Source organism: Panthera tigris, chromosome B1 (assembly GCF_018350195.1).
Source record: "Panthera tigris isolate Pti1 chromosome B1, P.tigris_Pti1_mat1.1, whole genome shotgun sequence".
NCBI lineage: Eukaryota > Metazoa > Chordata > Mammalia > Carnivora > Felidae > Panthera > Panthera tigris.
The window spans coordinates 131550974-131564100 of NC_056663.1; the positions used below are offsets into that span (position 1 = coordinate 131550974).

The window sequence follows — 13127 nt, forward strand, 5'->3', positions numbered from 1 at the left end:
AGGCCAGCATTACCCTGAGATCAAAGCCAGACAAAGACACTACAAAAAAGAAACTTACAGGCCCATATCCCTGATGAATACAGATGCAAAAATCTTCAACAAAATACTACCAAATTGAATTCAAGACCACATTAAAAGGATCATACACTATGATCAAGTGGAATTTATCCCTTGGATACAAGGATGATTCAACATATCCAAATCAATAAATATGAGACATGATATTAACAGAATAAAGGATAAATGATCATTTCAGTAGATGAAGAAAAAGCATTTGACAAAGTACAACATCCAATCATGATAAAAACCCTAAACAAAGTAGGTTTATAGGGAACATACCTCAACATAATACAGGCCATATATGAAAAACTCACAGCTAACATCATACTCAATGGTGAAAAGCTTTCAGCTTTTCCTGTAAGATGAGAAACAAGACAAGGATGTCCACTCTCACCACTTCTATTCAACATGGTACTGGAAGTTAGGCAAGAAAAAGAAATGAAAGGCAACCAAATCTGAAGGAAAGAAGTGAAATGATCTCTGTTTGTCAATGACATGATCGTATATACAGAAAACCCTAAAGATGCCACCAAAAAACTATTAGCACTAACAAATAAATAAATTTAGCAAAGTGGCAGGATACAAAATCAATACATAAGAATCAGTTGCATTTCTATGCACTGACAACAAACTATCCAAAAAAGAAATTAAGAAAACAATCCCATTTACAATAGCATCCAAAAAATTTTAATATTTGGGAATAAATTTAGCCAAAAAGATGAAAGATCAGTACACTGAAAACTATGAAACACTGGTGAAAGAAAGAAAAGAATACAGAAATAAATGGAAAGACATCCCATGTTCACAGATTAGAATAATTAATATTGTTAAAATGTCCATACTGTCCAAAGATATCTAAAGATTCAGCGCAATTCCTATCACAGAGCATTTTTCATATAAAAAAAAAATCCTAAAATTCATATGGAACAAAAGACCTCAAATAGCCTAAGCAATCTTGAGCAACAAGAACAAATCTGAAGGTATCACATCCTTATTTCAAACTATATCACAAAGCTATAGTAATCAATTAAGTATGGTACCAGCATAAAAATAAAAATATAGACCAAAGGAACAGGATAGAGAGCCTGGAATAAATCCACACATTTGTGGTCAATTGATCTGCCATAAAGATCTCAAGAAAATTCAGTGGGGAAAGGTAGTCTCTTCAACAAACAATGCTAGGAAAACTGGTTATCCACATGCAGAAGAATGAAATTGGACCCTACATCACAACATATACAAAAATTGACTCAAAATGGATTAAAGACTTAAATGTTTACCTGAAACTGTAAAACTACTAGAAGAAAACAGGAAAAATATTTCTTGTCTGCACAATGATTTTTTGGATATGACCCCAAAGGCATTGGCAGCAAAAACAAAAATATACAAAGAGATGGGTGTCTGGGTGGCTCATTCAGTTAAGCATCCAGCTTTTGATTTTGGCTCAGGTCATGATCTCACACTTCATGAGATTGAACCCTGCATCGGGCTCTGCAGTGACAGCATGGAGCCTGTTTGGGATTCTCTCTCTCTTCCTCTGCCCCTCTCCTACACTCTCTCTCTCTTTCAAAATAAATAAATAAATAGCTTTTTTAAAAATGCTAAAAAAAATTTTTTTAATATAAGGCATTGCATCAAACTAAAAAGTTTCTGCACAGGAAAGAAAATAATCAACAAGTGAAAAAACAACCTACAGAATGAGAAAAAAATACTTGCAAACTATACATGTGATAAGTGGTTAATATCCAAAATATGAAAGGAACTCAAACAATTCAAAAGCAAGAAAATAAATAACCCAATATTAAAATGGGCAAAGGACTTGAATAGATACTACTCAAAAGAAGACATACAAATGGCCAATAGGTATATGAAAAAATGCTGAACATCACTAATTATCAGGGAAATGCAAATCAAAACCAAGAGATATCACCTCACATATGTTAGAATGGCTATCATGGCTAAAAGACAACAAACACTGGTGAGGATACACAAAAAAGGGAGTGCCTTGGTGGCTCAGTTGGTTAAGTGTCTGACTCTTGATTTCAGCTCAGGCCCTGCTCTCAGGGTTGTAGGATCGAGCCCCATGTGGGGCTCTGCTCTGGGTGTAGAACATACTTGAGATTCTCTCTTTCCCTCTACCACCTGTGCTCAACATCCCCCCAAAAAGGGAACCCATGTATACCTTTGGTGGGAATGTAAATTGGTACAACCATTTTGGAAAACAGTATGGAGGGTCCTTGAAAAATTAAAACTAGAACTACCATATGATCCAGCAATCCCTCCTCTGGGTATGTATCCAAAGGAAATGAAATCAGTATCTCAAAGAGATACCAGGACTCCCATGTTCATTGAAAGCATTATTCATAATAAGCAAGATATGGAATCAACCTAAGTGTCCATCAACAGGTGAATGGATAAAGAGAATGTGAAATAGGAGTGCCTGAGTGGCTCAGTGGGTTAAGCGTCCAATTTTGGCTCAGGTCAGGATCTCGCAGTTCCTGGGTTCAAGCCTGTGCTGACAGCTCAGAGCCTGGAGCCTGCTTTGGATTCTGTGTCTCCTCTTTCTGTCCCTCCACAGCTCATGCTCTGTCTCAGTCTCTCTCTCAAAAAAAAAAATAAACATTTAAAAAATTTTAAAAAGAGAATGAAATATATATGTAATGAAATATTATATCATATATCATATATCATATATATTATATAATATATAATTACATTCTATTAATATTATATAAATAAAATATATTATTATATAATTCCTTGATGTGTAAATATATTATTATAAATATTATTATAAATAATATATATTTTATATATGTATAATGAAATGCTATTTGGCCTTTAAAAATAAGGAAATCATGTCATTTGTGACATGAATGAACCTAGAGGATATTATGCTAAGAGAAATAAGCCCAACACAGAAAAACAAATACTGCAAGATCTCACCCATATGTAAAATCTAAAAATGCCTAACTCATAGAAACAGTCAAGTGATGGTTGCCAGGGCTGGGGGGTGGGGGAAATGGAGAGATGGTGGTTAAAGGGTATAAAGTTTCAGTTATGCAAGATGAATAAATTTTGTAGATATAATATATAGCTCGGTGATTATAGTTATTAATACTGTATTGTATACTTAAAATTTGCTAACAGAGTAGCTCTTAAATGTTCTCACTGTAAACACACACAAAAAATGGTAACTATGTGAGGTAGTGAACACTTTAATTAGCTTGATAGTGGTAATTATTTCACAGTATATATGTATATCAAAACATCACATTATATATATATATATATATATATATGCAATTTTTATTTGTAAAAATTATGCCTCAATAAAGAAAAAAATTAACAATTAAGGATTAAAAAAAATCCACGATTCCTTTACAGTGACATAGATGCATTTGAAAGAATAGTCTGAAGCATCCTATTTATTGTACTAGATTTATAACTCCAGAAAATAAGTAAACAGGCATCAAAACATAATTTCAGCATAGTTCTCTCTTTAAGAATATGACGGGGTGCCTGGGTAGCTCAGTCGGTTAAGCGGCCGACTTCGGCCCAGGTCATGATCTCGCCGTCCATGAGTTCAAGCCCCGCGCCGGGCTCTGTGCTGACAGCTCGGAACCTGGAGCCTGTTTCAGATTCTGTGTCTCCCTCTCTCTGACCCTCCCCTGTTCATACTCTGTCTCTTCCTGTCTCAAAAATAAATAAAACATTAAAAAAAATTAAAAAAAAAAAAAAGAATATGTGGGCGAACAAGGAAACTGGAACTCAGGATTCATCAACACCAACATAAGTCTGTTCTTTTGATTGTAAAGTATGACTAATAACATAGGACATTATCTTCTTGTCAGAGGGTTTTTGAAGAGCCAAATGCATAGACATAGAAATAGGGAGTTCTGCTATTCAAGTGTCATCTCCCTGAGGAGTTGCTGAATGCAAAACTTCCATTTACTTAAGGTTTTAATATTTAGCTCTATGGGAATACAGAGACACATCTTGTTTTTGTAAATAATTTTGAGGCTAAACTCCTCAAAATGTCAGAAAATTGCCATTTCATTATTTTTTTATATTTATTTTGAGGGGCGGGGAGGGGCAGAGCAAGCGAGAGAGAGAGAAAGAGAAAGAGAGAGAGAGAGAGAGAGAGAGGGAGAGACAGAATCTCAAGCAGGCTCCACACTGAGCCTGCAGGGGCTTGACACAGGGCTCAATCTCACAACTGTGAGATCAGGACCTGAACTGAAATCTAGAGTCAGCTGCTTAACCAACTGAGCCACCCAGGCACCCCAGAAAATTGCCATTTTAAACAGTCTTCTAATTTTTATATGCAATGTCTAGAAAAATCAAATAACAGAGCTAAACAATTTGCCACAGAACTACACAATTTCCCATTAGATCACTTAAGAAACTTGCTCTCTTGTTTTTGCCTTACATATAAACTCATCTCTATATGATATTTATGTAACCCCCATGATTTTTAATTACACAGAGAAAAATAGTAATTTATAGCAGAGACAGCTTGCAGGCACCACTTTAGTAAAATGTGTAGAATGAGCAACACAAGTGATGCTTCTTAGTATGAAGAACTGAAAAGGACATAATATCACTCTTTGGTATTCCTGGCAAAAATGTATAACCTGAATCTAATCATGAGGAAATATCACACAATTCAAGTCAAGGAATGGGCTTGCTGAGAAGTAACTGGACTGTATGCTTCAATATGTCAAGATCATGGAATACAAAAAAACAAAAACTATCTCATACTAAAAGAGACAAATAAGATATGGGAAACAAATATAATGGTTGATGGTGGATTGGATCCTGGACCAGAAATGTTTTTTTTTCTTTTGCTATAAAAAGTACATTAATGGGACAACTGGTAAAGTTTTAATCTGTAGATTTTATAATAACATTGTATAAATATTAATTTCCTGATTTAGATCATTGTATCATGGTTAGGTAAGAAAATGTTTTCTGGTAAGTTTTGGAGTGGTTAAACCTCATTTCTGCAAGTTACTCTCAAATAGCTTTCTAAAAACTAGCTATAGAGTTGTTAACTTAGGGAATCTCAATGAGAGTATATAAGAATTATTTGTTTTACTTTTGTAACTTTTATGTACATTAAAAAAAATGTTTATTTATTTTTGAGAGGGGGAGACAGAGTGTGAGCAGGGGGTGGGCAGAGAGAGGAGACACAGAATCCAAAGCAGGCTCCAGGCTCTGAGCTGTCAGCACAGAACCTGACATGGGGCTCAAACTCATGAACCGTGAGATCACGACCTAAGCCAAAGTCAGATGCTTAAACAACTGAGCTACCCAGGTGCCCCACTTTTATGTAAATTTTAAAAATACATAAACTCAAACAAAAAAATAATTTAGAAGACGGATCTAATACAATACTCCTTCTAGTACCTCTGCCCTAACTTATGTTGCTCAAAATTATAGCCAGTCTGGAAAAATAGTTTATGTGTTTAAAATTTCTCTACATTGAAAAAGAAATTTGTTGTGCTATTCTTTTCACTGGTAGCTATGTTCCTGGCATGTTTTATAATTGCATAATAATTTTTTTCTGCTGACAAGAGGAACAATGAAACATCTGGTACTGACATACTACATTCATTTTATAGGCATTTTTAAAAACCTACTATGGGCCAGTCATTGTGCTAGATGCAGATATAAAGAAATAAAGCATACATGGTATGTGACCCAAAGAATCTTACATATAAATGAATAATGGCGATGAAGCAGTACAGGCATTATGTGTGTCCGTGTGTAGTGTATCATTGTACATGATGGATGGGTTGGCTAATACCTAGGGTACAGGGAAAAGGAAGAAATTAGAAAAATCTTCATAAAAGAAGCAGTGTTAAAACTGGGTCTTAAAGACAAGTAAGTGCTTTAGGTGGACAAAAGGAGAAAAAGATATTCAGGGCAGGTGTAATGGCATGAGCAAAGGACATGGAGCTGTAGAACAGCCTAGGCTATTAGTGGAACAGAAAATGATTCAGAATGGCTGAATCCAAGATGGGAAGTGGCCACAGTGAGAAAAGCTGCTAGAGAGGCAGAGGTTAGTTTTTTGAGGGACTCATAAGCCACTGTGCTAAGAACCTTCGCACAATCCCATGGAAATAGGTTGGGAGTTCTTGGCCATTTGTCTACACTTGTGAATAACTTGTTAAACTATCACATACAAAGCAAGGTACATTGAAGTAGGTCACTCCATTCCCATAAGAAGGTTGTGTTCATTATAACAAGGGAATGAAACAGAGACTGGAATGTTCTGCCATTTTTGTATCTTACATTATGCCATGAGAAATATTTGCATTCTTTCTACCTTGTAATATCACTGTATGAGATTGGAGGAGACTTGACATTCAATGTGCCAAATGAGAACATTCAAATTGTAATTGAATGTTATCACTGTCAACTATCTTGCAGTCACTCCAGGAAGAGAAACAGTGGCTCAATTAGGACCACAATGCTTTATCTTGGGTGCACCTCTTTTTTCTGTGCCTCTCATAGATTAGGGTTACGTGGGGTCAAAAATCTCTGCTCACATCTTTGAAAGTGTTCAGCAACAAAGGAGAGAAACCCTGCAAACAGAAGGTGAAAGAATGTGTGGAGGAAATAGATATTGGTTACTTAAGATTATCTTGAGTAAAAATAAAAGATCTTTGATGAAAAGATACTTTGGATTTATATGTGTCTCAGGATTCTGATCTTTTATTTATTCTGGTATAATAAACATATAAAGAGAATGAAAGACAAGTTGCAGACTAGGAAAAATATTTCAAAAGACATACCTGACAAAGGACAAATGTTCAAAGAACTCCTAAAGCTCAATGGTAAGAAAATGAACAATCCAATTTATTCTTTAAGTAGGCTCCACACTGGGCCCAATGCGGAGCTTGAACTCACAACCCTGAGATCAAGTCCCGAGCTGAGATCAAGAGTCTGCATTAACTGAATATGAATGAATAATCCAATTTAAAAAATGTACAAAAGATCTGAATAGACACCTCACCAAAGATAATATACAGGTAGAAAATAAACATAGGAAAAGATGTTCAACTCCACACATCCCCAGGGACTTGCAAGTTAAAATAAGGAGACAGCCACTGCATACCTACTAGAATGGTGAAAATCCAAAAGGCAGACAATACCAAATGCTGGCAACGATGCAGAACAACAGAAACTCTTAGGCATTGCTGTTGGAAATGCAAAATGGTACAGTCACTTTGGAAGACAGTTTGGCAGTTTCTTACAAAACTAAATACACTCTTACCATATGATCTGAAATCACAGTCCTCGGTGTTTACCCAAATGCGTTAAAAATGTATGTCCACATAAAAACCTGCATATGAATGTTTATAGCAGCTTTTCCCATAGTTGCCAAAATTTAGAAGCAACCAAGATGTCATTTAATTGGTAATGGATTAATAAATGATGGTATATCCAGAAAACAAAATATTATTCAATAGTTAAAAGAAATTAACTATCAAATCATGAAAAGACACAGAGAAACCTTAAATGTATATTGCTAAGTTAAAGAAGCCAATCTGAAAAGCCTACCTACTGTATGATTCCAACTATATAACATTCAGGAAAAGGCAAAACTATAGCAGCAGTAAAAATTTCTGTGGTTTCCAGGGGTTAGGGGAGAAGAAGGGATGAGCAAGTAAAGCACAGGGGATTTCTAGGGCAGTGAAATTATTCTGTATGATACTATAATGGTGGATACATGTCATTACACATTTGTCCCATCCCATGGAACACCAACCAGATGGTAGGTTGTGGGACTTCTCAGCCTCCATAACCATATGAGCTGATTCCTCATAATAAATACATCTATTACCCTTGTAATCACAGAAAGAAAAATACAAGCAGGAATAAATAGTAGTTCAACTACTGGATGATGCCATCTAGTGGAAAATGGATTTTAACTTTCCCTGGATCAGACTCCAAATTTCAATGCCCCTCAAATTTGGTATTTATGGGAATTTATTTAAATATATATTCTAGACTCTAATCTGCCCGAAGATTATTAACTCACTTAATATATATGATAGCCAAAGAGCTGTGTGTCAGTATTATCCATATTGGAAAAGATAAAAATTCTATGTCAGTTAAAATTAAGGTGCCCAGTGGTACATCGTGCTTTCCCTTTTTCACCAGATTTTCACCAACTTCACCACAACAAGTCATTTTGCAGCTGCTGGCATTTTTAAATGTACAGTGTGCACCAGCCTCTGTGCTAACTGCTTCACTTGTATTATTTTATTTAATCCTCCCAACAACTCTAGTAAGGTGGGTACTATTATTATACTACCTTAGAGATGAGAAGATTAGGGCAGAGTTTAAGTAACCTCTCCAAGATCACACAGCTCTACACTAGCTGAACCCAGGACCCATCACATAATTACACATGTGCACAGTGCTCTGTGATGGGAAAGATGATAGTCATGCCAACAGTAAAAAAGGACTAATGACTTTACAATTCTATATTGCCATCTACATTGAGCTTAGTATATATACTTCATGCAGAAATGAGTTATACTCCTTAATTACTAAGGGCTATTTAAGGACATTGTATAAATTAATATTTACATGGTTTGGACTAATACATTACACACTCAGATGTTCCTAAATATTGATCGTTGATTTTTGGTGTTACAAATTTGAAGTAAATGAAAGTAAACTGACCTGCTTTGAACCTTTTATGTGGAGGCAAACTGAAACTAATTTATTTATAACTGGTTAGAAAACCCAGGTGATAGCAATCAGTCAGCCAGTCAGGCCAAACTGAGGGTAATAAAACTGGTCTCAAATAAAGTTGCCTGCCTCTGCCCCACAAGGGCTAAGACCCCAAGGCTGCCCAGCCTGCTTGGGTCCAATCAGTGCTGGCAGAAGTCAAGGCTTGCTTCCTCACAGCTTGATGAAATATAGTTAAAATATATCTTTCTTATAGTCCACTCCTTCTGTAGGACTCAGAGTATCAACTAACTACAACTGAAATATTAATTCCTGCTACTGCCTTAGTAGGAAATACTGTGAAAGCAAACATAGGAACTTTACAATGGTCCCTCTTGAGGCTACCTCCCTGAAAACTGCTTGATGCTGAAGTCTTCTGAGCATTAGCGAACAAACAGCATCAAATAATGTAGTGTATTTTTTAAAATAAAGTAAATAAACAGTATAAAAATTTCTCAATTCATTTTCACATTGCTGAGTGGAAGGGAAATTTGCAAATATAATCTTGTATTTGTATCGGTGTACACCCCTCCCTCTCCTACCTCCCAAGACCTCAAAGTGTAAAATGATAAAATCCAATGATACAAAAAAGGTTCAAGTCAATATGCAGCAAAACAAAAGGAAAAACTTTTTGACTAACAAAAGAATCTTCTAGCATACAGAACTGGAAAGAACAGAGGAAATAAAATTAACAGATAACATTAATTAAGCATTAAGTTATCTCACTTTTCTAAATGTTCTTTGCATGCATTATCCCATTTTGGTCCCCAGGAGGAGATTTCATGAGGTAGGTGCCATTATCTTAAGATAAAGAAACTGAGTAGTTAAGTCATTTGCTGGAGTCACACAGCTAGTAAACTATGGACCAGAAACCAAGCTCCCAGGGCCCAGAGCCCAAATCTACTACACTGTAAGAAGATCAAACCTGTTATCACTTCCTTAGGGCAAACTTGGGGTTGAAAAATCCATTGAATGGATATCCCATTCAACCAACGGACATCCGCCTGATGACACTGTTTAGACTCCTTGCTGACTCCAAGCTCATTTATAGAAGTTAACTGGTTGTGCCTCATTATGCAGTTGAACAGTGAGTCCCACAGGGTAAGAATCTTGGATTAAGAGGCCTATGGGATTCTTTTCGGGTTCTAAACTTTTAATTTAATAAAACAAGAAAAAATAAAAGACAAACAAGGTCACACGGGGTATGGTAAAGATTTACATAAAACAAACCAATGCTTTAACATACCCAATATGACTGTGTTTGAAACCTCCTTTTGGAGATTACCACGTAAGGCCAAGTTTAACACTGTGCGACTTTTGAGGTCAGGCCACTGGCTGCCTGGAACCCCTTGTTTGAAAACTTAACTCACCCAATTTAAGTATTGGTTTTGTTTGTAATTTGTAAATGCGGTGGAACAGTGACTAGAGTCCTCCGGCTACCAGCTGCCGGCCGCGCTCAGAACTACCCAACGGTGCGGCGGAAAAAGCGGTCGGAGCGGGAGCGCCCTCGGAACCAAAGCGCTGGCCCCTTTCGGCCCCGGGACTGCATTTCCACAGCACCAGGGGCGGAGTCTGGCAGGTGAGGGGCTCGCCGCGGAGATCGCTGACGCGGCCCGGGTTGCGGTGTGGTCGCTGGTTGCCAGACCATGCTGAGCGGAGCGCGCGCCTGGCTCCTCGCCTTATCGCTGCGGGGTACATGCACGCTGCCGTCCGCGGTCGCCCGTAGGTGCCTTCACGCGTCGGGGTCGTGGCGGTCCGCAGACAAGAGCGAGAAGACGGGGAATGCGCCCCGCGTCTTCGACCCGGCCCTGCTCGAGTTCCTGGTGTGCCCACTCTCCAAGAAGCCGCTCAGGTGAGATTCGGTGGCTGCGAGTTTCCTTTCGCGCCCTCCGGTGGCGGGGACCGGGTGGGATGGCCGTGCGGCCGTTCACAGCCACTGGGGCGCCCTTCAGGTCAGTCCGAGTATTTCCTGCTGCCATTTTCTGGATCCCGGCCGGCTCAGCTATCACGCACCTCCCACCGAGGCGGGAAGGGCGGGGGCAGGCTGGAGGGGAGTCGAGTCCTAGGCCGCCCAAATCAAACCGCAGATCCACAGTGATGGATCGCAGCGTTTACTGGTTTCGCAGTCGAATCGCCAGGGCACCTTTTTTTAAATGCAGATTCCCGGGCACCACCCCTGGCCTACCCAGCTGGGCGGTCTGGGGGCTGGACCAGCAAGGTGTTTTCTTAAAAGGACCCTAACGGATTCTAATGTATCGCCAGGTTTTTGAGCTGTTGGGAGTCATGACCGGTCCAAGGCATTCAGATTTTTAAAACAAGATGATGAAAAACACTGTAGTAACCTCCAGATTCTTGTGAAAATGTTCAGCTGATGCGTGACGATTGTAAACGTTTAAGCTGTGTATGCTGCCTCTTTGGGTCTTAGTTCTGGACAAGCTGGGTTTTGGAAAGGCTTTAACCTTTAAGGAAAACAGCTCTACAGTTCCAGGCTACTAAAACTGAACATTGACAACACTAGTATTGCAAACTGAATATACTAAACACCAAGATGTTATCAGTGGTTATCTTTGGGTGGTAGATTGCTAGCCATTTTTTAATTTTCATTCTTCTTGCATTTTTATTTCTAGATTTTTTCCATAATGAATGTACTCATTCATTTTCTTATACCTTGAAATAATCATTCAAACTACCTTTTCGTTGTGTAACTGGCACACTGCAGACGCATTGCTTTCCAGACTTTCCTCTTTCTGTGCTTTCATGTTCCTCAAACTTTTATTTTGTATATCTTGATTTTTCATTGGTTTCCTTCTAATGGATCAGTAGGGTTGCTCTGTTAAGCATGCATGCATTCTAAAACGGGGAAATTGGATTTTTCTGTAGTGACTGTTTAATAGTAAATTAACTGGGATGGTTTTGGGGTTGACCAGAGTAAGGAAGGAATGTTTGGATGAAAAGGGGAGATCTTTTTGACTGGATTTAAAGAATGCATATTCAGGTATAGCTTGAGAATAAAGGGAAAAATAAAATATGAGAGAAACTGACTAAAATGAAAATAGAGATTCATTTTCTAAGAGAAATGTTTCAATTGGCTAATACTGCTTTTAGAATTAAAAGCAGTTTAATTCTGATTTTTTTGGGAATTAAATCTGTCAAGAATTGGATAAATGGTGTTTGTTGAAAAGCAAGCTCTTCCAAGCATTTTATTTTCCACAATTCATTCTGTTTTCCTTTTGCCCCCCTCAGATTTGAAGCATCGACAAATGAATTGATCAATGAAGAATTGGGAATAGCCTATCCAATTATTGATGGGATTCCTAATATGATACCACAGGCAGCTAGGATGACACATCAAAATAAGAAGCAAGAAGAAATGGAGCAGCACTAGATGATAATTAAAAACAACACACACAACTAAATTTTCTTAATACCACTTACCTTTTAAAAAGTCAGACTGGCAGGTAATAAGTGGGGGAGAATAATGTTTCTGTCTCTTCCTACGTTGACTGTCCTTATTCCACTGGTCTCTTTAGCAGGACTGTTCTACTCAGCCTCTGTGGAAGAAAACTTCCCACAGGACTGCACTAGCACAGCAAGCCTGTGCTTTTACAGTCTGCTCCTGCCCATTACCATACCAGTTTATGTGTTTTTCCACCTTTGGACTTGGATGGGTATTAAACTCTTCAGGCATAATTAATACAACCAGAGCTAAGGTAGTAGATATATTAATGATAGGTCTTGAGTGTGTATTTCTAAAACTTAACTACATGGAAATACTGGAAACCCACTTAATTTGTAGGAAAGGTGCTTTGACTTGCTTCTCTCAGGTTTAGGACTATGGGAGGCTTAAGCTGCAGAAGTTTCTTTTATTGTACTTTTGTTCTGCCCTTGTTTTTTTGAAAATTTTTATTTATAACTATTGTATCAGAAGAAACATTTCAACAGTTTCTTGTTGGAAATTAACAGTCCCAACCATCACCTGATGACTTTATTTCTTACCCCATTCATCTAAAAGTTAATTAAAATTTTATGTTTATTTTAGATTTAAAGTATTTGGTAGAGTCACGTGTTAAAGATGACTGAAATAATTCCAAAGCAGCTATGCTGAAGTTGTTGTAGAGAAACACATTTGAGCTCATGTGATGGAAAACTACAATAAAATGGAAATTTCATGTACTTGCAAACATTCTGAGTTTGTAAAGTTACCTTTGTTTCTTTGGCATCAAATGCTTACATTAGGAATAATAAAATAAGATACGCTTTTCCATTTAAAAATGCAGTTTTTTGATCATAAGAGTGTGGCTCTAAGAGAGGAAAAA

The 13127-nt window shown here is 37.6% G+C and overlaps 2 protein-coding genes across 2 annotated transcripts; both read left to right on the forward strand.

The window, feature by feature from the left end:
- Positions 1 to 10377: 10377 nt before the first annotated feature.
- PYURF (PIGY upstream open reading frame) lies at positions 10378 to 12289 on the forward strand. Its single transcript, XM_007074691.3, has 2 exons — positions 10378 to 10663; positions 12055 to 12289. The coding sequence occupies exons 1-2, from the start codon at positions 10458 to 10460 to the stop codon at positions 12194 to 12196; spliced, it is 348 nt and encodes a 115-aa protein (XP_007074753.1). The 5' UTR covers positions 10378 to 10457; the 3' UTR covers positions 12197 to 12289.
- On the forward strand, positions 12203 to 12992 carry PIGY (phosphatidylinositol glycan anchor biosynthesis class Y). The gene has a single exon (XM_007074690.3). It carries the CDS (start codon positions 12290 to 12292, stop codon positions 12503 to 12505), a length of 216 nt encoding a protein of 71 aa, XP_007074752.1. The 5' UTR covers positions 12203 to 12289; the 3' UTR covers positions 12506 to 12992.
- The last annotated feature ends 135 nt before the right edge of the window (positions 12993 to 13127 follow it).